This window comes from Tachysurus vachellii, chromosome 19 (assembly GCF_030014155.1).
Source record: "Tachysurus vachellii isolate PV-2020 chromosome 19, HZAU_Pvac_v1, whole genome shotgun sequence".
Lineage (NCBI taxonomy): Eukaryota > Metazoa > Chordata > Actinopteri > Siluriformes > Bagridae > Tachysurus > Tachysurus vachellii.
Window position 1 is genome coordinate 9,433,505 of NC_083478.1, and position 26,681 is coordinate 9,460,185.

General features: G+C 36.7%; 1 protein-coding gene across 1 annotated transcript; it reads right to left on the minus strand.

Moving 5' to 3' along the window:
- ttc34 (tetratricopeptide repeat domain 34) lies at positions 1–25,791 on the minus strand. The gene is made up of 9 exons (XM_060894541.1): positions 24,041–25,791; positions 23,361–23,583; positions 22,906–23,098; positions 22,404–22,570; positions 22,010–22,283; positions 21,695–21,909; positions 21,056–21,589; positions 221–331; positions 1–75 (listed from the first exon to the last, which is right to left on the minus strand). Exons 1-9 carry the CDS (start codon positions 25,789–25,791, stop codon positions 1–3), a joined length of 3,543 nt encoding a protein of 1,180 aa, XP_060750524.1.
- Between the last annotated feature and the right edge of the window lie 890 nt (positions 25,792–26,681).

The following is a 26,681-nucleotide window of genomic DNA, read 5'->3' on the forward strand; positions in this document are numbered from 1 at the left end:
TTAGTCATAGTCAGCTAACCACACCCAGGCACTCAGAGCAGGTCTTATGGTCATAGGGATGATCTCTTTAAAGTCCTGCATGGTCATTAAGGATAAGAGGTGAATCTTATACACACTTGTCAAAAACAGCCAATTAATTTTTGCAAACAGTTACAGTATCTCATGGTTCCAGAGTAAAGTTTAGATGAAGCATATTTTATCTGGAAATGTCGTGTCCTACCTTGGAGGGATTTCCATTTTCTTTTAGCATACAGCCACTAAGGAAATTGCAGTAGAAGCTGCCAGTAATGTTGCTGTAGCACCTCACACTCAGATGAACTGAACTGAGTGACTGAGAGAAAGAGAGAGAAAAAAGAAGGTATTTCAAGTACATCTTGAACAAGTCCATGAGCCATGTCTGGAAAAACTGTAACTTCTGTTAAAGAATGCAAAATGGAAAGTTGAAATTAGTCCAGTGGCAAAGGCTTCAGGATGCTGTTTGTCTGTTTGATTTCAAAGCATAAGTGCTGAATCTACAAAAATGTTTAGAACTACAACTTTGCAATACTTTCTCTGAAATAGTATTCAATTAAAGACTGACTTACTTAGCAGAAATAATCAAGTGTTACAATAGTATTACTAATGCTGATAATAAACTAATGTGTGGCCTAAACTAATAATTAATTACTATGCAGACTTGTTACTAAAACATTACACTTTAGATAACAAATCAAATCAATCAAATCAAATTTTATTTGTCACATACACATACATACAGGGTACGATATGTAATGAAATGCTTTATGCAACTTTTCGGTATAAGAATAAAAAATATAAACAGTATAAAAAAGCAAGAAATAAAATAAGAATAAAATAATAATAATAAAAAGTATCAACTATATAAGAAACTATATAAAAATATGAAAATATAGATGAAGAAATAATGTATATACATATGCATAAATATACATATACATAAATGTGTATGGTATTTAAAGATTGTCCTTAAAGTGTCCAGGTGCAGTATGGTGTGTAAATAGTGTATAAAGTGGCACTGTGCTGTTGAAGTCCAGAGTTAAAGTCTCCTTAGAATGTTTAGGTGAAGTATGGTGTGTAAATAGTGTATAATGTGTATAAAGTGTATAAGGGGGGGTGTTCATAGAACAGTGGGGATGGAGATGGAGAGAGAGGTCCAGTGCTAGATCCTGGTTGTTTCCTGGTTTAAACTAACATAGTTTGTACTTATTATTGGCTGGTTTTTATCCTTACTTGTTTTATTTCATGCTTCCAAACCAGGAGTACATCACAGTGTGGTATGGTAAATCCACAGTGTGTGAAAAGAATTCACTGCAAAGGGTGATGAAAACAGCCAAACACAACCTGCCATTGAGTCTCTACACTTCAGAAGATCATCAAAATCATTAAGAATCATTTCACCCTAGTCACAATCTGTTCAACCTCCTTCCATACAGGAAGAGATACAGGACCATCAGCACCACAACCAGCAAGTTCATGGTCAGTTTTTTCCCTACAAACAAAAACTTACTGAACTTTACACTACACGTACAGTATAGAACCTTTATGTCTCACTGTCTGTAATCAGCTTACAGCTCTGTACACTCTGTTACATCTTCTCTACATAATGTATTTAACTGTAAATTCATTGCTTATATGTCCATATATGTATACTCTATGTACATATACTGTAGATTATCTTGTTGCACTGTTGTATATACAATGTACAGAATGAACACATGTGAACAGACATATATAATTAATTATTTTACACATATTGTGCTGTATATTCACTTATTCTTAAGCACATTCTACCTTCTATAGCTTTATTTATTTGTTGTACATATATTTACATATTTATCTGCACTTGTACATTTTCACAATTTCTTATATTTACTCTTCTGGTAGATGCTAAACAACATTTTGTTGCTATGTACCTGTACTATGCAAAAGTTGGATCTATCAAGTAAACCACCAAAGACTTTACAGCTAGCTAGCTTTACCTTTGCAGTATAATCTGTGCTAATGCTGAACACATACAGAGTGTTCAAATGAAAGTACAAATGAAAGCAGATTAGTGTTATTCTGTTTGCAGACACGGGGAGTAACAGTGTAATGATGCAGGGAGTTTTCAAATGCTGAACAATGTTAGCTAGCTTTATTACCTAACATTAGCTAGCTGTTTATCTTGAGCAGAGGCTCTTGTTCTGTAGAAATATCATCCAAATTTTGACTATATTCACTATGTAAGAGGTTAGTTCCCTTACTAAGGTGGACTATTTTCTCTAATGACCGACTCACTATGAATTTGTTGATTGATAATAGCTGTTCCCACCTTCCCACCATCAGGAAATATAAAGCTGAATCACTGAATGCTGAATCACTGAATGCTGAATGCTACATATTTGGTATACATCAAACTTATATGCATAAAACCATCTATCCTCAGAATTGATTTAAATAAAAGAAACATGAGGGAAAATGTCACAGAGGTTTCACTTCCCCTTTCTCACTAGGATATTTATGCTCTAGGATTCTTTTAGACCTCACGCACGTTGTAAACACAGCAAGCACACACATTGACGATGACACACGCAAGCGAGTGGTTTGTTGAACTTGAGCATGTTGCTGCAGGCTGGAAAATAGGCTGAATTTGTGAAAACTCTTTGAAAAATTGGTTCACTCTGTTTTGCAGAATGAGCAACGTGCACTACAATGTATGGAAAATGCTCCCAGCACCTCATATTAACACTTTACAGTAGTGCTTTGAGGAGTCTTCTAGAAACTACAACACACTGAGCACTAAATTAGACACAGTTGTAGTAAAGGAGTCACACAGCAGGTTTTACTACTGCCTCAGAACAGAATGTATTAAAAACACCAGCCAAAAGACCAAAATATATTCCAGTAAGGGAATTTGTCCTGTTTTCCTTCTGTGATATCTGAGAACAGTCTGTGAGCTTACAACTTATAAAAAGGTGAATAGTGAATAAGTAAGATCTTTTGACTCATAGTAAATCTCTTGCAGCAACAGAAAAATTCTACATAAATTATTATTCCAATACTACATTTGTGCTACATCCTACTGGAACAGGATCAGACACCTCTCAGATCAGAAGTGCCTGCATTCTGGGATTTACTTACTTCGATCCAGTAGACTCTACAGCTCTCTTCTTTTTGGTTTTGATTAAAAAAAAATAAATAAAGTTCCTTTCAAATATACACACAGTTCCTTTCAATGTCTAATTGGTGTGCTTGCTTTAAAAGCTCACGTGTTCAAGCAACATGGATATGGTTATAAAAAAAACTTATCACAAAATTCAACCCTGTGGTATATTTGGATTAGACTTTTGGATTTCTAAATGTCATCAAATCCGCAACAGAGAAGCAGACATTATAAATAGGAACATTGGAATATTATAGCAATATTCATGTTGTTATAATCTCGGTATGTTGCATCATATACATTTATGAGACCCAGTGACCTGCACAAAGCGAGTGGTGTAATGTTGAGCTCATACTGTAAAGATTAACATGCAGAAAATGTGCAGTTGATGTCTTTAATTGTACCACAGTCATTATACTCATAGCTCTCTACCGCAGTCATTATACCACAGTCATTATACTCATAGCTCGGCATAATTGCATTTCAGCACTGTTGCGTTGAAATTTTTTCACTCTGCTTGCTGTATCATATCTCCTTTGCATTTCCATGTACCTCGTATACCTCTGAATGTTTTTTATAACTATATTACTTGTTAGTGTTTTTTTAATATGATACTGCCATTTGAGAATTCAGCCACACAATGAGCAAACTTAATTGGCTGAAAGAGAAGCAACATATTTTTAGTTTTTTTTTTAGAAATTTAAACAAAACCAATAGCAAAATGCATGGTTTCTTCCCACCATTAGAAATTATTAAACCCATGAACCAAATTCCCTCCTCTTACAGGGAATAAGGAGCAATGAGGATAACATGAATGCCTTGTGTGAAAAACTCTCTAGAGATACAACAGAAAAGTGTGAGTCCTATCACTGTGTTATTGTGATTTTGAATTCATGAATCTCCGAAAATGGACGTGTTGCTGCGTTTCTTCTAGCAATAAGAGCAACACTAATGCATCATTAGTGAGCTTAGGTATGCAGGACAGATATCACTTGACTCTAAATTGCCCTGTTTGTGTAGAAAGTGTCTTGGCTGCACATGTCAAGTTGTACAATAGTAAACACTTCTTTTTCTTTCCTCATACACATGCTGTTGTCCTCAAGTGTCCCTTGGAGCTATTAACATAAAATCATGTGACTACGTGTCTCCCTCTTGGCTAAGGCTTCATTAAAGTTTAATATATAACCTGATGCATTAGTCAGACCCCTATGCTTTCTTTATGTCTCTACTCAATCTAACATATGAGATCTATACAAACACATCAAGATTATCATGTGTGTGGTGAAGAGTCAATGGGGTCAATGGGTCCCTTAAAATGATCATATGGCTACAGCGTAAAGATATGTGTCACACAGTTATTGTGTAAAACACTGGACAGTTACAGCAGGTCTCTTGCTGCTCCTCATTCAGGGCAGGATATGAAAATCTGCAATACAGCCCACCCTGATATTTAATTACCATGCACACCTGCACAAGGAACCTGTGTCATACAGCTTATATAAAGCAGTGAAATAGAGATGACATTCTGACCTCTAGTAGAATCCTTATTGAAATTACTTTTCCTGATACATTGTACAAACACAGAAGTTCAGAATAGTTCATGAAGGCCTGGCATTTTTTTTTTCTTTTCACAAAGAATATGATGTCAAAATAAGTTGTTTTCTCGAGACCATAAAAATGTTGAGATAAGAAAAGCTAGCTGGCCAGTTATCACTGATTAACAACTTTTATAACTGTTAAATGAAACTTTTTTAAACACCATTCCCATTTAGGATTAGTACAATAATGCTAACTACATGCATTTTTCATTGTTCCAGTGTAAGTAAATGCTATGACATGAAAACATCCACGAACACACTTTACTTTAATTTCAAGGTTGTTATCAACACTCACTGGTTTGTTTACTAATCCTCAGATGCTATAAATATTTATTAATAATTAAATCATTTTATTATTTGAAATTTGTTTTTTTACTCCTTTCTAATCTTTTACAATAAGACCACAGAAAGAACAAGCTAGTGAAAAGCAGAGAAACTTGCCAGATCTGCTGGCTGAGTAAATGATGGATATCTCAGGCATTCAGAAAAACAGAAAAGTGGGTCCTTCGTGTACGGGTGTCAGTACAGGTGTGCTGGCTACATCTAAAGAAAATCTTTCTTCTCATAAAACAGGGGAACCATCATGAAAAGATCTAATAACATAAAAAATGTGGAAAATTTTGTTTGGATGTATGTCACATTGACTTGTGTGGGATAACAGTATTATTAGGTTACCATGATATTCAGTGAGGTACTGTATAGCCCCACTTTTATTATACCTGCACAACTAAAGCTGCTAAATGTTTGCTTAATAAACAGTATGCTACCGTTTGTTCACTTTATTTTATTTATTTTTGCATAAAATATGCAGCTCACCCCAGAGAGGCAGAAAGTTAAATACACTGGAGCTCTATGAAAATGGAGACTCCTCCCTGACAACAGTTTGGATGTGGAAATCTGGTGACATGTGATTCTAGAATGATTTGTACAGGGTTTTTGAAGTCTCCAGTATTAAAAGACTTTCTGAAAGTCAACAGAGAAAATGATGGCCATGTGAACATTAGACAAACACTTTAGATTTTATGCTATTTTGCATTCACATATTTTGTAAATCTGTTTCCTGCAAAATCACTTAAAAGTCCATCATCCAGATGTTTTTGCTTTTCTTAATGTTCAACGATTCTGACTGAACAGCTGATAATATTATGCAATTCCATACTAATCAAAAGTTTACCACCAGTCCTGTCCAGATTAATTGTTCAGGACAATCATTTTTTTGGTGTATTTTAAAATGCAAAAGCACAATCTGGAAAACTCTGTTACAGAAGCCTAATTTTAATCAAATATGATATAAGGCCAAAAGTAAATGGACACCTGAAAATCACAAAAAGATGTAACTTTTCACCCAGACAATTGCCATAAATCTGAGGCACTATTGTCTTCATTCACTGGAACTATGAGGCCCAAACCTTTTCCAGCAGGGCACTCTTGTGCACACATCGAGCTTGATAAAGACACATTGGCTTAACATTGAAGTGGAAGAATTTTATAGTCCTGCACAGATCCTTGACCTCAACCCCACTGAACACCTTTTGTATGTGAAACACTGGACACTGTCGAAACACTGTCGTCACAGGCCTTCTTGACCAACATCAGTGCCTAAGTTCAGTAATACTCTTGTGGCTGGTCAAGCAAATCCCCTCAGCCAAATTCAACAGTCTTCAGTCTGCAGCAAAGACGTTATTAAAACAGCAAAAGGAACTAAATCTGGAATGTTGCATTTGTTCAAATAGCACATATAGTGTACTTGTTATATAATGAATAGTATAGTTATTTAGCATTTTATCATTTTAACCCTTGTATGTTGTTCGTATTTTTGTTACTCAGCCAGCGTTCGTGGGTCTGGTGGACCTGCTGCATTTTTGGGTTTTTAATTCAACACAATCAAAAATGTTATGTTAAAATACTCTACAGATGTTTACTTCATCCCAATTACAAGCAATATAAACAGCATATATGGTTAATATTTGTCCTTTACCTTTATTACATCACATGTTTTTAAATTAAAGTGCTACTCGTTTTTTGTTGTTTTTTAATAAAATTATTACATTTTTAATAAAATAATAGAATAATAATAATAAAAAAAGAAAATCAAATGTAATCAAGTTATGAGAGGAAAAAAATCAACAAATTTACAAGGAAGCAAAGTTTTTCAAAACTATTGATGTTTATGAATATGGGTCCCACAGACCAGAACACCATACAAGGGTTAATGTAAACCCTCAGAAACAAGTCGCCACACCTGACTCTAATCAAGTTAATCAACTCAGATACACACAATTAATGAAATGAATCAAAACATGACATTAGTCTGTGAAAATGAAGACAGCACATAAAAATATGAACACAGTCACATTCATTTACAGTACCCTTGAAATCAAAATAGTTTTGTTTCAGTGTTCACATTGTCTCTTAGTGGACAACAGTATAATACAGTATATATTAATAAATGTATAGAGGTATAGTGTATAGTCTATATGTTATAGTTCATCAATTCCGTGATCACAATCTTTCTAGTAAATTAAAACTGTGCATCTTTCAGCACAGAATTCACTTCATATTTTTGTTCCTAATTGAATTAAATATAACAGAAAAGAAAAAGCATTTAATAAAAAGGCCCAAAAGCCTCATTTAAAGTCTATTTAAGGAGACAGTACTGCTATAAGAGGAAATGCAGGAGCATAGGTTTGAGAATAGGGACCCTTAATGTTAGTACAATGACAGGGAAAGGTAGAGAGCTGGCAGACATGATGGAGAGAAGGTAGGTAGTTATACTGTGTGTGCAGGAGACCGGGTGGAAGGGGAGCAAAGTATGTAGTATTGGAGGGGGATACAAGCTGATTTATTATGGTGTGGATAGGAAGAGAAATGATGAAGGGTGAGTTTGTGAGTAATGTTTTAGAGGTGAAAAGAGTGTCAGACAGAGTAATCAGACTGAAGTTAGAAAATAAAGATGTCATGATGAGTGTCATCAGTGGTTATGCTGTGGGTTAGATCAGGTTAGATCAGTATTCCCAGATGGGAGAGAGAAATGATTGGAGCCGACTTCAATGGACATGTTGGTGAGGGGAACAGATGTGATGAGGAGGTGATGGAAAGGTTTGATGTTAAGGAAACAAACCTAGAAGGACAGATAGTGGTGGATAATGGAAATGACTATAGTTAACACATTTCTAAAAGAGAGGAACATAGGGATTGATATAAGAGTGAAAGTAGGAGTACACAGATAGAATAAATTCTATGTAGACGAGGCAATCTGAGAGAGATTAGTGACTGCAAAGTTCAGACAGAAGCTTTGGGTGGTCAAGAGCTTCCAGATGACTGGGAAACTACAGCAGAAATGATCAGGGAGACAGGGACAAGGGTGCTAGATGTGTGGAAGGAGAAAAGAAGGTAAGGAAACATGGTGGTGGAAGTTTGAATTGAATCTAGAAGCTAAGCAGATGATTATGCTTTTGTGATTATGCAGACGTCCTTTTGGTGAAACGAGAGACATCACGAACGGCTTAAATATTTCCCATATTGTCTTCCTTTCTCTCTGATTTTGTCTCTGAATATACAAGAGAGCCTAGAAATCACATCACATTGTTTTTAATCCGGCTGCTGACTTGGCCATGAATGGGAAAATATCTGATCAAAGGCTAAGATTCAGACCTTTGAATGGATATTTTGCAGATTTTAAAGAACTTTCTGTGTAATAAAAAAATCTGATTGTATTTGACCAATAAATGTCCAATATTACTATAATGCTAACTTTCTGAAGCATATCTCTACATATTGATAATCTACTACAGATGTCCCGTTTGGTCCCATTACAGGAATCCTGCCTTTAGGATGATATGAGAGCTTCTGTCATGCAGGATGAAACTGATACCCAGCGGCCTTGAATCCTCTTCGTGCTCATCATTTCCAGGTTTTTTTTAAAGGAAACAATAAACCTTTTTTTTAGAAGGACTCGCTGCCTGTTACCACCAACTGGCTTAAAACAAGGCAGAGACAAAAACAGTTCCACAAATCACTAAACTGGTCACACATGTACAGAGTCATTCCTTTATCCAATGCTTGTGGATTTGGAAGAATGGAAGAAGAAAAGGTTTACATTCACAGCTACAAACCTTTCCTTGCTGTGTTCTATTCTAATAAACACGTCGTTACGTATAGTTATATCAGCATATTTCCTGTTATATTATTATATTTTGCTTTGTCAGCACCTCATCCTACTCTTCAGTGAGCGAAGTGGGAGCTGCTGAGCGAAATAGATGGGTCAGATGGAAGTTGTTTAGGAAGCCTGGTCATCATGTTCAAGCATGAGGGTAGGAAGTGTGGCTGATTGTTAGCTCCTGACATCATACTCAATATTACTACAACAAACTTTTACAGCTCCTTCAGGGATATACAACATCTATCTATTTAATCTATTTAACCTACCGTATACCTATTCAATTTTATTTTATTTGTATGAAACAAAAGTTCAAGACATTATACTTATATATAATGTGTTTTTATATATCCCTAATGAGCAAGCCTGAGGAGGCTGTGCCAAGGAAAAACTCCCTTTTTGGAAATTTGATGGAAGAGGAAGGAACCTCAAGAGGAACCAGAACCTCATCCTCATTTGGGTGACACTGGAAGGTGTGATAATAAATTGTTATAAACACCCGAGAGTTTTATTATGAATAATGTACTTTCTATAGTCATAAACAGTCTGATAATTGTGTATTGATTAAGAGGTTGTTGTCCTCATGTAGTTGGCATCTTCTCTTTGAATGTCCAAATCTGGTACATCTCTTGGTACCTCTGGGATCCTCGAGGGTTGGCCACTTCTCTCTGAAGTTCAGAAATCTTCATGAAGATTCACCTATGAGCAGGGCCTAACGTTCATTCCTCTCTGAAATGAATCAATTATTTTATCACCACAAGTCTAAAATTAGACAGACCACTGTTGGCTTTCAGTGTAAGATGTTTTTACCTCTGTTTGGATAACCATACACAGAATTTCAGTAGTTGGATACATTTTAGTAGCTTATGAAGCACATGAGAGCAGAAATAGGTTTGATATCAGCATTTACTTTGAAGATATAAACATTTCTCTGGAAATAAAATAGCCGTTTTTGTTTTTACCTTTCTATGAATATATTGCTCTTAGTGGCCTAGGAAAGTAAAATAATGTGTAAAAGTGAAAGTAAAAAATACTACAAATACTTCAAATAAAATCAAATATGACAAATTCCCAAATCCCTAAGTTTCAACTTTCAGCTGCTAACCACCACTATAATGGGACATAACAAGTAAATTTTATGCTAAAGATCACTAAAATAGAAATTCAGTTGTTTGATCATGAGTAAAAAGAATTAGTGGCTAATTGGAGGTCTCTTTCCAATTAGTTTTCCTGTAGCTACTTAATAGGTGGTACTTCAAGATGAATAAAAACAATGGAAGACATATAAACCTGTTAACCTAAACAAAACAGACCTTGCTGTATAAAATACTGTCTGCTAGAATACCGGAAATAATCATTATAAAGTTGTCATTGTAGTATTTATTAGTATGCATTAAATTAATGCAACAAATAAAGCAATTAATAGGTGTTTCTTTCCTTTTTTTAATGAATTAATTACTTGCTTAATTACTAACTCAATGATTTCTGGCTTTTTCTTACTGCCTTTGTGCTTTCTCGCCACTGCAGGAGGGCTGAAATCGCTGACAAATGTGTTCTCTGGGAAGAGTAAACACTGCTAATTAAACAGATGATCTGCTGCTCCTCTCTATTCAACTGCAGAACAGTTTATGCAGGGAATACAATACTCTCAACACAAACAAAAAGAAAAAATGCAAGCTTCAGGAATGCAAACAAACCAACACATCATTCTAAATACCTTCACCATTGTATACATAAGGGTCAGGATGTCATTTGATCTAAATTATTGTATCTTGAGAGTGTTATATATTATGTAAATTACTATTATTATTGTACACTTGCTAACAACAGGAACCCTCCAATATCTTAGATTATACATATAGAAAAGCACTAAATGAGCCCCAAACCTCATCGTGCATGTTCGTTACCAGAGTAATAAATAATACTCCATCCATCCATTTTGTATACTACTTATCCTTACACGGTCAATGTAGTTTCTATCTAGGTTGTTCAACAGGATCTTAGAGAGTAAGAAGATGCCTGAGGAATGGAGGAGAAGTGTTTTAGTGCCGATCTTTAAGAACAAGCGTGATGTGCACTACAAGTTGTACATTGTATATGAACGTGTATGAGACAAATAAAAGTTTGAATTGAATCTAGAAGCTATGCAGATGATTATGGATGGCAAGACGTCCTTTTGGTGAAACTAGAGACATCAAGAACGGCTTAAATATTTCCCATTTTGTCTTCCTTTCTCTCTGATTTTGTCTCTGAACATACAAGAGAGCCTAGAAATCACATCACATTGTTTTTAATCCAGCTGCTGACTTGGCCATGAATGGGAAAATATCTGATCAAAGGCTAAGTAAGATTCAGACCTTTGAATGGACATGAAAGTAATACATTTTGCAGATATTAAAGAACTTTCTGTGTAATAAAAAAAATCTGATTGTATTTGTAAAGTAAAAAGAATTAGTGGCTAATTGGAGGTCTCTTTCCAATTAGTTTTACTGTAGCTTCTTAATAGGTAGTACTTCAAGATGAATAAAAACAATGGGAGACATATAAACCTGTTAAGCTAAACAAAACACCTCTTGCTGTATAAAATACTTATCCTTACAGGGTCACAGGGAGCCTGGAGCCTGTACCTGGGGATTCAAAGATCTCTGGACAAGGCCACTCCAATGTAGGGTACAAACAAAGACACTACTACACTTATTCACAAACCAGAGTTCCTGCAGGAAACCACAGAAGCACAAAAATAGATGCACAAGGCAGAGTCAGGACTCAAGTCTGCAACCTCGGAGGTGCAAGGCAAATGTATTAACACCCAAAATGAAAAATACTCATGAAAGTAAACTCTTTATGAAGAAGGCTGTGTTCCATAGACCTCTGAATCTATGTTTGTATCTACAGACCCAGAGGCAAAAGGAAAGGAATTCACAAATTACTTCTGTGCTTCTTAATTTCTATATTCGTCATTTGCCTTGTCATTGTGTTTACATGGTGAAAGAACATCAGCCTTGTTCAAGGGCATGAGTCTCTCATTAGCAGTTTTGGAAATAATGACAGTTCAAATGTGTACCATAAATATTGTACCCGTCTTAAAAGTGTTAAGTGAACTTTTTTTTTAAGGCCTGGGGGACGACTTACATAAGTGACTTAAAAATGTGGGATATTAAGAACAAGAGCTCTTTCTACAATGAGGTCAGTTTTTTGTTTTTGCAGTAAAAGCACACAAGCTCCATCAGCGTTCTTAAAAGAGTAGAAAATGCTGGTATGATTCCCAAACAGGAACTTGACCGTCTCTACACCATATTAAGATGGAGCTGCAGTCCACTTCAGATGGACGCTATGCGAAGATGCTATTATATAAATAGCCTTGAAAATAAAATCACTAAAATAATGAAAATGCCATGAGAATTTCTAGAGAAATTGAAAAATATTTAGTCTTTCCACTACAAATGGATTGAAAAATCAGCTCTTATTGGTAAGAGTAAACAGTACAATATACAGTATTGAGAAATTATGAACCTACAATTTCTAAAAGCTTTAACAAGTAAATACCTTTAAGTAACTTTAGATACTCTTTTGTAAATATGTTGCCACAAAAGAGAAAGCGCAAAAAAAAACAAATAATTTATGAATAAACCCTTAGACAGCCTAACGACATTGAGTGCGAGAATACTAAATAATAAGTATATAAGCAATCCAGTACATACAAAGCTATTAGAAATAAATATAAATCTTAAGACTGACATGAGGAACACACATATTTCCCCTGTTGCTCATTTTATCATGCACGGCCTATATCTGAGCAGCCCAAATCCCTGTAGCTTGACAAGTACAGCAGCTGTTGTGACTGTAAGCATCTGGCTGGCTTTTTTTTAAATGCACTTGCATTCATTGTAAATCATACAAGAAATGCTAAACTAGATAAAACAATGTTTAATGCACTGTAACTATAGGCACCTGTCATCTGGTCATCTGTCCTAAAGAAATCAGCTGTAAAATATAAGCATGCAAATATAAAAATGTAGTGTCTTTTCTTGTATCATGAAACACACACACACAGACACACACACATTATGAGAAACATATGTTTGTAGGATTGGATAAGGGCAAGGGGTTTAAAGCAACAGAGTATAAGATTCTGTCTGTCTCCAGGACCATAAATCATATTCAGCATCCCGCCATTAACTGATCAGGGTCACTGACTACATGTTAAATCCTCCAGTTCATTCACCTTCTGTTCACCCTGAAAATCATGACTAATCTTCAGAGGAATTTCAGCACACTGTGACCTGCAACACATTGAGACTTTTTGGCTCACATCTTGAGTAAACATGAAGAAGCTTGTCATGAGAGGAGATTATTAATAAACAACCAGTTAACACATTTAAGATCTATTTTTGGATATACAATAGAGTCTGAAACCAGTGGAGAAAATGCTTGTCATATGCAGTCATTTCAACAGCATCAAGTTTTTTTATTATTATAAATTATATTACTGACAACAACTTGAGTACAAAGAACAATCTTTGAAATATGAATTTCAGAAATTCTTAGTATTTAGTTTATCCTATTTTTTCTTTAATGACAGTGTTTACTTAAGCTGGCATGGACTCCACAATCAATTTATTTTATATGCACATATGACCATAATTAACATTTTATTATTTGATTTAATAAAAAATAAATGAAAAATAACTGATCATTAACTACAGGAACAAAGAATAAAATCTCCGAATGAGTACATTCTGTAAATAAATATAATTAGTATAATTAATGACAAATAAAAAAAAATCTAACACGTTCGCCTCACACCTCCAGGGTCGGGGTTCGATTCCCGCCTCCACCTTGTGTGTGTGGAGTTTGCATGTTCTCCCCGTGCCTCGGGGGTTTCCTCCGGGTACTCCGGTTTCCTCCCCCGGTCCAAAGACATGCATGGTAGGTTGATTGGCATCTCTGGAAAAATTGTCCGTAGTGTGTGATTGTGTGAGTGAATGAGAGTGTGTGTGTGCCCTGCGATGGGTTGGCACTCCGTCCAGGGTGTATCCTGCCTTGATGCCCGATGACGCCTGAGATAGGCACAGGCTCCCCGTGACCCGAGGTAGTTCGGATAAGCGGTAGAAAATGAATGAATGAAATGCAATATGTTTGGATAATTTAGGTAAAGACAAATAGCTGTTACACATGAGTACACGAGTACCGAAATTGTAATCGTTGTGCACTTCATTGACTACTTTGACGTCCACAAAAATAGCTACCTAATTTAGTAACATTAACTGCAGTTTCTATTCTTCACACCAAAAGAGGGCTCCCTGTGTCTGATGAATTCTCAGCTAAATGATAGTAGTTTTATATGTAGGTATTTTACATATGTTACATTTCTCAGTCACTTCTGATTATGGGTGAAGGTTGTGTCTGCTCAGTTGGCACTTGGTTACTGATCTGAAGTTCGGGGGATTCAAGCTCCAGAACCACCAAGCTGCCGCTGACAAGGCCATTAACCCTCTGTGCTCCAAGGATGCCGGATTATATCTGATCCTGTGCTTTGTGCTTAGCTTACTAATTGATTTGTGATGTTTACTGTAACACTAACACCTTCCTGAGATCATATTCATACACACGTTTATCTGTGTCTGTCAGTACACAGGCTTGTCCTCAGCATGCTTGCTTTGTCTCAGAGCAGTGCGTGTCACACAGTTTCTGCATGTCATTCTGATTTAATCAGATCATGTCTAAATGCTGTTAATAGCATTCATTTAGAACTCAGCACAGGTTTTTAAAGGGATAAACTACTGTATATTTTATTTGCCATACCAGGCAATGCAGTGTCTTGGCAGAGTGCTGCTTTATGGACTATTATGTCTACTACTACTAGCTACATCACAAGCAAATACATTTGAATGCATTAAAAGTAATCAGTGGCTAAAATAAGAATGAGATTTGTGTTTATGCTAAAAAATACTCCAGTCATTCTCATGAGAGGAAAGTAAACAGATGAACAGAACTAGAAAAATAGCCCCAACATCTGAGAGACTAAAACTGCTTATACTGCAGAGTAATAAGCAGCATCTATAGCTCCACAAGCCAAACTAAACTAACAGATTCTAACATGCTGATATGTTTTGTTCATGATTCTTTTCTACTGGCTGTGTTTCCTTTGCAGAATTTCCTTAATTTGTCATACTTTCATAACTGCTGTGGCAGGATGTGACTACAGATATTTGGCTCAGAGACCTGCCTGTTCTGCCAATGCTCTAAACACAGATCTTTATTGTTGTCACAATCTGAACTCTCTGCTGGCTAGGTGTGTGTGTGTGTGTGTGTGTGTGTGTGTGTGTGTGTGTGTGTGTGTGTGTGTGTGTGTGTGTGTGTGTGTGTGTGTGTGTGTGTGAAGATTAAATCACAGCAAAAATTTCTTATTTTCTAATGGTGCACATCTAACAAGTGTTCTGTCCTTTTTTTATTGTCACAATGGCATAAAATCATCTCAAGCTTACAGTGATATCTATGATATCTAATGATATCTAATATCTAAAAATAAGCTAGATCATCTTTTAACATATCGTTATAAGAAATCAATCCATTCACTTCTGTTCAAGATTTAGGGTTTTTAGGTGTTTTTATTTCCAAGTAGTTAAAAACAAGAATGAGAACATGACAGCTATACAAGCAACATCAGGAAGTTTTAAATTCTATTCTAATCTATTGTGACTCCTTACTTATAACAGTAAATATTTTAACGAGTGTTAAAACATCTTTATTCACATCAACCTTTGATGAACTTCTTTTGAAACCTTTATGCATGGTAAATTCAAGTGATATGGTTATGATATAAAATACTGACATAAAAACATAACACACACACACACACACACAAACACACACATAAACACAAATCTTTATATCAGAGAGCGAGACAGAGAGAAGGAGATGAGCATCAAAGCAGACTATTTATGTGTGTAATCTTACAACATGGCATCATACAGTGCCTTGCAAAGTATTCATACCCACTGAACTTTTTCACATTTTGACAGAGTTACAACCACAAAGAAAAATGTATTTTATTGGGATTTTATGAAATAGACTGAAAGAAAGTGGCACATAATTGTGAGGTGGAATGAAAATTATAAATGGTATCCAAATATTTTTTACAAATAAATATCTGAAAAGTGTGGTGTGCATTTGTATTCAGCCCCACTGAATCAATACTTTGTAGAACCACCTTTTGCTGCAAGTCTCCTGGGGTATGTCTCTACCAGCTTTGCACATCTAGAGAGTGAAATCTTTGCCCATTCTTCTTTGCAAAATAGCTCAAGCTCAGTCAGATTGGATGGCGAGCGTCTGTGAACAGCGATTTTCAAGTTTTGCCACATATTCTGAATTGGATTTAGGTCTGGACTTTGACTGGGTCATTCTGTAAATAATTCTACACTTATCTCTAGTTTATTTATGGGACTTCTAGTATATTGAATGTGAAAGATACATTTAGTCACATATATCCTGAATACTGATGCAGGAAATATCATGTCATGTATCCATCTATTGATCACCCACATACCAAATAATTAGAATTAGGAATAATTTGCCTTTTCTCAGAAAATGAAATTTGTAGAAAAAATTCTTCTCTTTAAAATTTTAACACTTAATTTTGCATCTTCATGACATTGCCTTCTTTAGAGTTTGCCATTAGCTATCTACTATTCCATTAGTCTCTCTCATTAACAATCTTCATCGGTGACATAGGGGCACTTCCCAAAAGCCTATTCAATCAAAACTAAGTTTACAATATGCATAGATTTACTTTTGCAGAATTCACCAGGGGCCTAATATCAAATGTCTTATGCAAGAAAGAAACACATTTGTTATCAAATTCTCACTTCTTTGAGCTATAGCAGAGCTCAGAAAAATAAGGCTGAGTTTCCTCACAGAGCGCTGTCACTATGGTGATGAGCACAAACAGTAAGGCACAATTCTGCAGACAAGGTAAAAGTGAACACCTTACAGAAAATACTGGATGAGTTTCTGTGTCCTGAAAACTTGGTCCAGGAAAGACTGCCAGAAGCCCCTCTACACAACCACCATTACAACACACATCACTATGCAATGTCTTGTATATGCAGGACACAAATATGAGTATGAATGTGTTATATCAACTTTAATTAACACCTCTCAGTTCTGTGCCCTCTTATGGCTGAATTAACACTGGCTTCCTTATCTAAATACTGCATGTGCTTGTTCTTCATATTCTCCTTCATATCCAACTGTTTTATTTATTTTAACCCTTTTACCAGTAAACTGTCAGAATGGAAATCTACTTATTGGACATTTTCAATCATTATAAGCAAGCGAAATTATTTTAGCGTGCAAGTCTTTAGCCTGGAAATTGTTGGTTTGCATTGTGAGATTTTTTAACTGTTTGGATAATCTTACAAAAAGTTTTATGAACAAGCATTTGGGGCATCAGTTTAGGCAATTGAGTTCACGTGTATGCAATTAAAGTCTCAATATAAATACACACATTCCTGGAAGTCCCCAGAGTTTGTTAGAGAACAATTCTAAACAAACAGCATCACAAAGTCCAAAGCCCTATCAAAACAAGTCTTGAACAAAATTCTGGAAAAATAAGTCACGTGTGTTTTATATATATATATATATATATATATATATATTTTTTTTTATTATTATTTTTTTTTTTAATGTTAAAAAATATCTCAAAATCTGAACATCCTGTGCTATAACATCCTATTTAATTTCAGTTACTGTGTGATACTGATAAGTGATCAGGGTACATATGACGGAACCAAATACAGGGCAATTCTGCAAGAGATTGAAAGATCACCAACAGTACAATAACCCTAAACTACATAACCCAGTACTTTTAATTTACTATGAGTAATTATATATTATTTAAATGTAGACATAATAATTCCAGTTAAGTCCATTTCAATTGTAATATCATGACAAAATGATAAAAGTCTTTACTCTGTCTCAATCATGTGTCATTAATCTTTGAAAGTAAACTAACAGTAAAGCCTTTGCATACTAGCCTTTGCATTTGCATTGAATGCTGGGGAAATCTAAACAAAAATCATCATACATTTATCAACATACATTTATCAAATAGTATTTTGAATATGTTATCAAATTATTATAGTTATTGTGTGCTAATTAATTCAACAACAAAAAAACATTCCATTCTAAGCCTTTAAACATGACAATTAAATCTGTAATGGGGTCTGATTTAGATTAATAAAATAGTATAGTAATTCTGGGACAAAATCTTGGGATTAACAGCATGGGGACGCCACAGCAGATCATCCGATCCACATATTTGTTTTGGCAAGTTTTACACCGGATTTCCTTCCTACTGTAACGTTCCTATTTTATTTAACGTTCCTCGTTGTTTGTAGTTGAACAGAAGCTGTTGATGAACCTGGCAGCAAACAACAAGCAGGAGACTTTTGAGAGAACCATCTAGATGAAGCTGTTTAAGCTCAAGTATATAAAAGGCTTATATCCATGTAAAATCACTGTTTGTTAAATATAAACTTTTTAAATGTATAGAAACTGTCAGTTTTAAATGTTTTAAAGATCAATTTTCATGCATACTTTTTTCCTTTTTTTTTTACCTCCACAGCTCTTTAGTGCAAGCAGGCATGGAAATAGTGTCTTAAAATACTAGTTTGTTTAAATTTCCTTTCAAGCTGCACAGAAGAATTTTGAAAGACTGTAGGTGCTGATTGGTTTGTAGGACTCAAACATCTGGGAGCTGCTTTCCCTAAGTGTAGAACATTTTATGATGCCATGATGATAAAGAGATTTGCTTTGATGCTAAGCTTTCTCTCTCTCTCTCTCTCTCTCTCTCTCTCTCTCTCTCTCTCTCTCTCTCTCTCTCTCTTTCTCTCTCTCTCCAGCTTGTAAGACATGGTTGGTTTGAGTTGTCCTTGTAGATTATAATTCAATACATAAAAGCTTAATGCAGTTAAAAAAGGAAGCTTTTACCGGCAAGCTTGCTATTGTGAAAAATGCATGTGTAAACTATCACGTAAACACGTGTTTCCAAACCACAGAGCGCTTTTAGTAACTTCAGAATTGACTTGCTGGTGAAGTGTCTGAAACTATATGACACATTTTATCTATGAGGATGATTCAAAAATAAAATTTGTTTGTTTGCATTGCTTATTGCAAATAGAGATCTGTTTCTACATAATTTCCATTTTGTTTAACGTGAGTATTCCTGTTCTTAAAATAGCAGCTACTTCTGTTTTTGTAAACTTTTGTTATGCCTAACAAAAACAGAAGTAGCTGCTATTTTACAGACAAATTTTAGACGACAACAATATGATCGATGATTGACTACAGTTAAGAGGATATTTGATTTACATTTTTTCATGAAAGGAAGAACAGGTATGATTCACTGTGTAATATACAGGATTGAATCCACACACACACACACACACACACACACACACACACACACACACATACTGTACACACACATACACAGAGAGAGAGAGAGAGAGAGAGAGAGAGAGAGAGAGAGAGAGAGAGAGAGAGAGAGAGAGAGAGAGAGAGAGAGAGAGGACAAACAGCACCCTCTAATGGAAGTGGGAGTTAAATATTGGATAAAATAATTAAATTAAATATTGGAGTTAAATATCTGGAATAAAATATTTCTCAGTTCAGTTGCAATTTGAATGTTTATTGTCACCAAAGATTAGAATCTGTAATTTACAGTAAATCATCAAATGAACACACACAAGAAGATACACATTTCTGTACCTCTTACCTCATGTGAGAAGAAAAAGGGACTTTTGGTCTTTAAGATTATAATCTTAAATAATAATATCATTAAGATGTACCTGGGTATTTCTGGAATGGTGTGTGTGTGTGTGTGTGTGTGTGTGTGTGTGTGTGTGTGTGTGTGTGTGTGTGTGTGTGTGTTTATAATTGTTAATGTTAAAGCAAATAATCTGCTTTAACATTAACAATGATATACATTCTTCTGCATTCATTAAGACAGTCTGTACTGGTTTGCCCATTTAGTATAAAGAAAGTAAAAATAAAATTGTTGTCTTTGTGTACGTTTGGGAAATGATGGTTTGTTGTGATGGTTGGTCTGAATAAGAGCTGCTAGTTGCTTTTGAAAAAATACCTTAAGCTCTTTGTAGGCACTTTGCTCTTCTTATACTAGTATTTATCATAACGGCATATAATAAATAGCAGATGCCCTTATCCTATACTGCCAACAAAAATGTTTTGTAGTATCTAACAAATAAACACTTCTTTATATTAGTTTAATAGGTTAGGCTTTGTAAATTCCATCCAGCAAAAACCCTGCTACGGAAAGCAAATAGAGTAAGAAAAGAAAATAGAGATGATCAAGAGGTTATTTTTTAAATATGAGCTAATTCAAGGGTTTGGTGTCTTCCTGACAGCCAGTGACTCATCTGTTCAGACAGACAGGGGAAGTTCATTCCAAAACCTGGGTAACAGGACAGAGAGACTTAATGTGTCTTCATGTACCTTCAGCGACAACAGGTCCAGCTGAGTCATGCGAGAGGGTTTAAGATAGTATGGTGTAGAACAGGGTGGGATAAGTACAAGATCACTATCTACTGTCACACTATGAAGTGTTTCTAGATTAAACATGCTTCTGTAAATTTTCAAGTGAATAAATTGTAAGAAATTGGCAAGCCCTGAACAAAGGGAGTCTTAACACTATGAAATAGTTTGGAGCATTAGACAAAGTCACCAAAAAACCATATAAAAAAACTGCAACATAATTTATACAGCTCTGTGTAAATAGTGAACTCTGTGTTCAGAAACTATTTTTTTATTTTCATTCCATTACAAAGGTTTCCAATTTTCTATTCAAATCATTTATCCTTTACAACTGAAACTAAAGGTTTGATTTTATATATAATGACGTGAGCAATATGAAACAGGACAGATTGAAGCTCTTTCTTATTACATGTGAGCATTCATATATGATTATATGATTAACCATTTATTCACAAAAAAAGCGTGAAACTAATTGATAAAAAGGGATTTAAAAAATTCATAATTTAGAAAGCCATATAACTTGCATCTTAATATTTCTGCTACATAAACATAAACCCAATGCATTTCATTTTTTTAGTGTACAATACATGTTCCAGAGAATTCTCGTTTAATTCTGGCTTTGAGACGGCGCAGCTCAGCATGGTTGCTGTCTACCCTCAAGCCACTCTCTGTGAAGCGCCAGGCCTTGTCCAGCTGCTGCTCTCCAAAATTCTTCAGGGCGAAACGTAGAAAGAGTTCGGCTAGGCCATGTCTTCCTGGTCCAGCCTCCACACACAGCAGTGCCTGCTCTACATGCAGCTCCATAGCCTGAGAGAAGTCGTTTAGAGCTTCCTCGTCTCGGGAGCACATCAGCAGACTCTGTGCCCTTCTGCACAGATCCTCCGCCTTAACCTTGGCCTCGTCACTGCTGTCCTGGCTGTGGGAAAGTATGACCCTATCGAGATCTGACACTACCTGCTCATGAAGACCCAGCTGTGCTAGGCATGCTGCCCGCTGGCGCAGGTGCTGGAGCTTTGAGCTTTGTCCATCCAGGGCTTGCACAGCCACAGTCAGCAGAGCCACTGCACGTTCCCACAAACCACTCTCTGAGACTCTGCTAGCTTCCTGTGATGCTGCCTGACAAAGGGAAGCAAAGGTAATTAGAACATCAGGACAACATGCCCTGTTCTGGTTCATCTGATTGGTCAGAAGACGTTAGGAGGAGAAAAAACATTATGTTACCTGTGCTAGACGTGTCTTTTGTTGAGGCTGAATGAGAGTCAGGAGAAAGACTAACACAGAGGTATCTTTCTCAGACACTACACTCAAGCACTTCACTGCTGATCTGTAATTTTTCTTCCAACTCTCCACTACTCCCCACCTGGCCTGGGCTGCTGCGTCACCAGGCTCCTGACCAAAGATCCGCAGGAGGTGCGTAACTGCTGCCTTCAAGTCCCCTGAGACATTAGCAAAATCACAGACAAAATCTTTGAGCAAACATCAAATCTGATGAGGTTTGCTTGTCTGAACAAGGTGTTAAGGTACTGCAAATTTTACCTCGGGCAAGCAAGGTGTCTATGTAGAGAAGGTGCCACCTGGGATCCCTGCTGTCTGTTTTTATCAGTACTCCACTTATCAGAAAGGCTTCTTTAAGACAATCCTGCTGGCAAGGTATTGGGTTGGTAGACAGAATGGTGGATAGACTGGCACGACAATACTGTTGTAGCCATTCACAGATTAGCTTCTGTGACTTGTCTTTTAAGGACAGAATACTCTGAGTCACCTCTGCTTCATCAACCTGAAGAGCTGCTAGTGTATCTTGTATGGCTTCCTTGGAAGAATGCAAAAAAAAGTGACCGTTTCAGTTTATTAGAATGTTAGACCATATAAAAAAACCACAATGATCTACCAGTATACAGTATATATATAATTAAACATGAAAGCACCACACCTTCTGTTGGTTTAACATTAGATAAGTGAACCCTCTTCCACACAGAGCTTGGACATGATTTCTGTGCTCCTTAAGAATAGCAGTGAAGTCAAAAATGGCAGTCTTCCTTTGGCCCAGTAAAACGTAACATCTAGCTCTCTCCAATAAAGAGTCTGATGCTTGGCCACCTAAAAAAATACAGCAAACTGAAATTACCAGCATGAAACTGTGTTAAATGAACTGACGTATTTACAATGGAAAATGTACAAACTGAAGTAGATCAGGGTGCCTGGGTTTCATTTCAGAATTGTTTCCTTCTATAGAAGCAATATTATGGGAACTGCTTTACGTCAGACAGTCTATCACTAGAGTCACTTCCTCTGTATACCACAGCGCAGTACTCCCCAGTCTGTCTAGTGAATAAATCCTTCCATGTTCTTGGTCAAGTGTGACAAAGCAGACAAGTACTGTATATGCTAGAACCTTATTTTTTATTTTTGCTTATTGTACATTCCCTACATACCTGAAGCCATAATGGCAATAGAGAGATAGGCCACAGCCTCCCTAATGGCACTTTCCTCTTGTTGGCTATGCAAGATGCGTTTTGATGCACAATGACAGTGTTTCTCTAGAAGTGCCTTGTCCTTTAGAGCTGCCACAGACAGCAGAGAGCTTAAACAGCTAGTGTCCCCACAGTGGATAAGCTTCTTCAGTAACTGTAAATCCACAGAGACAATAGTTGCATGATTTTAGAGGTACATTTCAAGTCAAACTTATCAAGTCAAGTCAAAAAGCTTTTGTAGCCATTTTATCTATATATACAGTAACTATGTGAAATATACACAGAGAAATTAAATAATGTTCCTCCAAGACCATGAAAACTCAGAGCTACATAAAACAACAAAGAACTAAATACACTAACACAGATCTATATAAAGTGTATGTCTGCAAACTTATCATAAAGGATTAAAGAGGCACCTGGTTGGCATCATACAGGAAGCCCCGGTGCAGCTGGAGCAGAGCGAGCCGGGCAAGGACAGGTGAGCGAGGAGATGCGTGCTCCATGCAGAGGAGAATACGATATGCCTCCTCAGCACGGCCCAGCTGGTAAAGGGCATCTGCCGCAAGGATCTGGGGTGAGTCTGCAACCTGCTGCAACTCCATCAAGAGAAGGGCAAGCACATGTACTCCTGTTGGCATTCTGAATACAATAACATAAATATTCAGATAACATATCTGGCAAAAGTAATGACTATAATTATAAATGGTAAATACAAGTTATGTATATGTATGTGTGTGTGTTTTTTTTACTGAGTTTACTGAGATTAGTTTACTACTACTGAGACCTTGTTATGTTTTCTATGTGTTTCATAATATAACATATTCACAAATATTTTAATATGAAGATATTAAAAATAAGCAAATAAATATATTTTACACAATCAGTTCAAACTGAACAATTTTTTGAAATTAGTTTTTTACAAATATTTTTTAACAAATTTAACAAAAACTAGGTCTTTCTACCTAGGTCTGTATATGTGATAAAAGGTCAACATAATAGGATTTATCATCTTTGTTAATAACACTGATTTGATTTTATTATGGTTTTCTATATAAACCTTGCATTTAAATATAATATGAATAGGTTTATTCTATACCCTTCTTTGTTGATAGTGTTGCCATCTATTGTCATCATGGACTGATGGTCTTTTGTCTGTTTGGCAGCTGGTAGATGGTTGTTAACTTGATTTTCCTGAATTGTATTAGCACCTGAAGTATTTCTCTGCCCTGCAAACTCTTCCAGCATGGCCCTCCCTTGCTCAAGCAACACGGTGCACAGCAGGCCACGGTAGTTCCAGGGCACCAGACACCTGATGGTCAGTGCTGTGTCCTGATGCTGAAGTTGACTTGCCGTAATGTAGTCGAGTGCAGTGAGGTAATGTGAGCCAGCCACCATGCGCAATAGGCCCCTTCCACACAGAGCACGCACACAACTCAGAGGATGAGGAGCACTATGTTCAATCACGGCCTGGAAATCCTCCATAGCTCCTTGGTGGTCCTCAGTTAGGAGCCGGGAAAATCCACGCAGTACCTGTACGGTGTTCTGGTAGTTCACAGGCGAGGCTGCAGCAAGCTGGCTACTGATGGACAGTGCTTCTTTGAACTCTCCATGCAGAAGCAGACAGTCTGCCAGTCGGACACGCAGCTCCCGTGGACCTCCATCAGGCTCCAGGTGACACAGAGCTCGAAGTTGGGCAATGACAGGATCCAGCAGCTCCACACCTGCGCAGGAACGCAGGTCAGATCTCTGAATAACTGTCTCCCTAAAGCTAGACAGGCCTCTCTCAGCCTGATGTCGCAATTCAAAACGTACCACCGCTGCAATGTCATTATTAGAGAATATCTTCTGGAACTGGTGTCTGGCTGTCGCAGGGTGGACCGCAAAACCTTCGGCAAGGTCTTGGCAAGCTTCACTCACTCGTCCACTTGCTGAAAAACAGGCAGCTGCTTTTGCCACAAGTAAACTAGCTCTCCGCTCTGGTGTCACTCCCATTAGAACCAGATCCAGGTTTGTTTTTGAATCTGTCTGAAATTCAGCCAGTTGCAGAGCAAGGGACAAAGCCTCAGCACTTTTATCAAATATGCCCAAGAAAAACAACACAGCTCCTTGAAGCTCTCTCACTAGTGTATTTTCAGGTGAAATAGCTACTAAAAATTCAATCGATTCAGAAGGGGGGAAATCCTCAGTCTTTTTTTCATAATTAAGAGTGTCGTCTATTTTGCCTTCATTGTGGAGCATGGGGAATTTGGGGGACATTTGCTCAAAGAAGGCTTTGATTATTCGAGGCAAATGCTCCGCATGCCGACCTTTGACCAGTCTCACTGTCTCTGACCTATTTGCAAGGAAAGCCTGCAGATACAGAAGAGGGCCTTTTGGGTTATGGGGATCTGAAATCAAGCAGGCAAGAGCTCTAGTTAACTCCACAATAACCCGTGTAGGACCCTGTGGACATGGTGACCTTTTTTCCACCAGAAGAGATGAACATCGGGCAAAGATCTCATCAGAGCCATGAGCAGCCCCTAGCAGGACTGACTCCATTTTAAAAACTGAAGCAGAAACATTATTGGGACACAAGGTTGACAGGAATACTGCACCCAATCCTTTGCTAATGCCTTCCATGGCCTTCTGTGTCACTTCATGTCCATCAAGCCAAGCTTCCAGACTTGAAATAATCTGTTCTTTACAGGTTTTGTTTAAGCTGTGCATATGGGCCATAGTGGATCCTGCATTGCACCCAAATGCATGTGTATACAGCAATGCAGCTCTCTGAACATCTCCAGCTGTGTAGGTTTTATCTGCCTTTCTGCACAGCTCCACTGCTCCCGACCCCAGATGGAGGGCATTCATCATTCTTCTCTAATTCCCTCTGTTCTAATATTCACATGATATTTCCTCTGTCAAAAAAAAAATGTAAATGATTCATGTCTGCTTCATTTGTGGGCTTTTATAGTCAGAAAAAAGTAAAACCCTTAAGGGTAATCTCTAAAGGCCCACTTTTAAGGTTCTGTGTCAAAACCTAAGGAACTGTTCTAAGCAGAAACTTAAGTGGAGCGCTTAATTATCCATTTATCCAATTATGAACCTTTAAAGAACCATTGAAGAATGCCCTTCTAATACTCTATATTATTTAATTTAAATAACATTATTCTTTTAAACAAGTACATTTAATGTCATGTTCTTAAAACAAATACGTGTATTCCTTCCTTTTAATTAGTAACATCACATACACACCCAGTGGCCACATTCTGAGATTCACCTACTAGCTTTCATCTGCATACAGTAGATATGTACTTAAGACCTGCTGGAATAATAAAGAATATGACGTTCCCATTAAACATACCTTCAACACATTTACTACTGCTTGACCAAGTAGTATACAGTTTTAGAAGACTATTAATTTATAATCACATACAAGATGGGTTCCCTTCTGAGTCTGGTAATTTCCGACTCAAGTCTTGAGATGTATACTGTATTGACTTGGATGTGTCTTGAACACTGATCTTGCTGAATAAAGTCCTCTGAAAAAGGAGTGTGAAGTAAAAGCATGGTTTTGAAAATAATGGGCTGGTTTACTGATTAGCTCTTGTTCTTACTTTTATTTGCATCTGCTCTTGACTTGGCTTGACTTACTTATGACTTGGACTTGAATGGCAGTGGAGGGCTTAACTTACATCCCTACCTCTAAAGGTTTATTCCGTCTCTGCCACCGTTGCCTTAGGCTGCCTGATTAGGGACGT

What these genes read in the sequence shown, in the direction of transcription:
- ttc34 (XM_060894541.1), bottom strand. Translation starts at nt 25,791, where the DNA reads ATGAATGCCCTCCATCTGGGGTCGGGAGCAGTGGAGCTGTGCAGAAAG. An exon ending in TATTGCCATTATGGCTTCAG is followed by an intron (nt 22,571 to 22,905) that starts GTATGTAGGGAA and finishes GTATTTTTTTAG; the next exon opens with GTGGCCAAGCATCAGACTCT. An exon ending in AGACACCTTGCTTGCCCGAG is followed by an intron (nt 21,910 to 22,009) that starts GTAAAATTTGCA and finishes CTAATGTCTCAG; the next exon opens with GGGACTTGAAGGCAGCAGTT.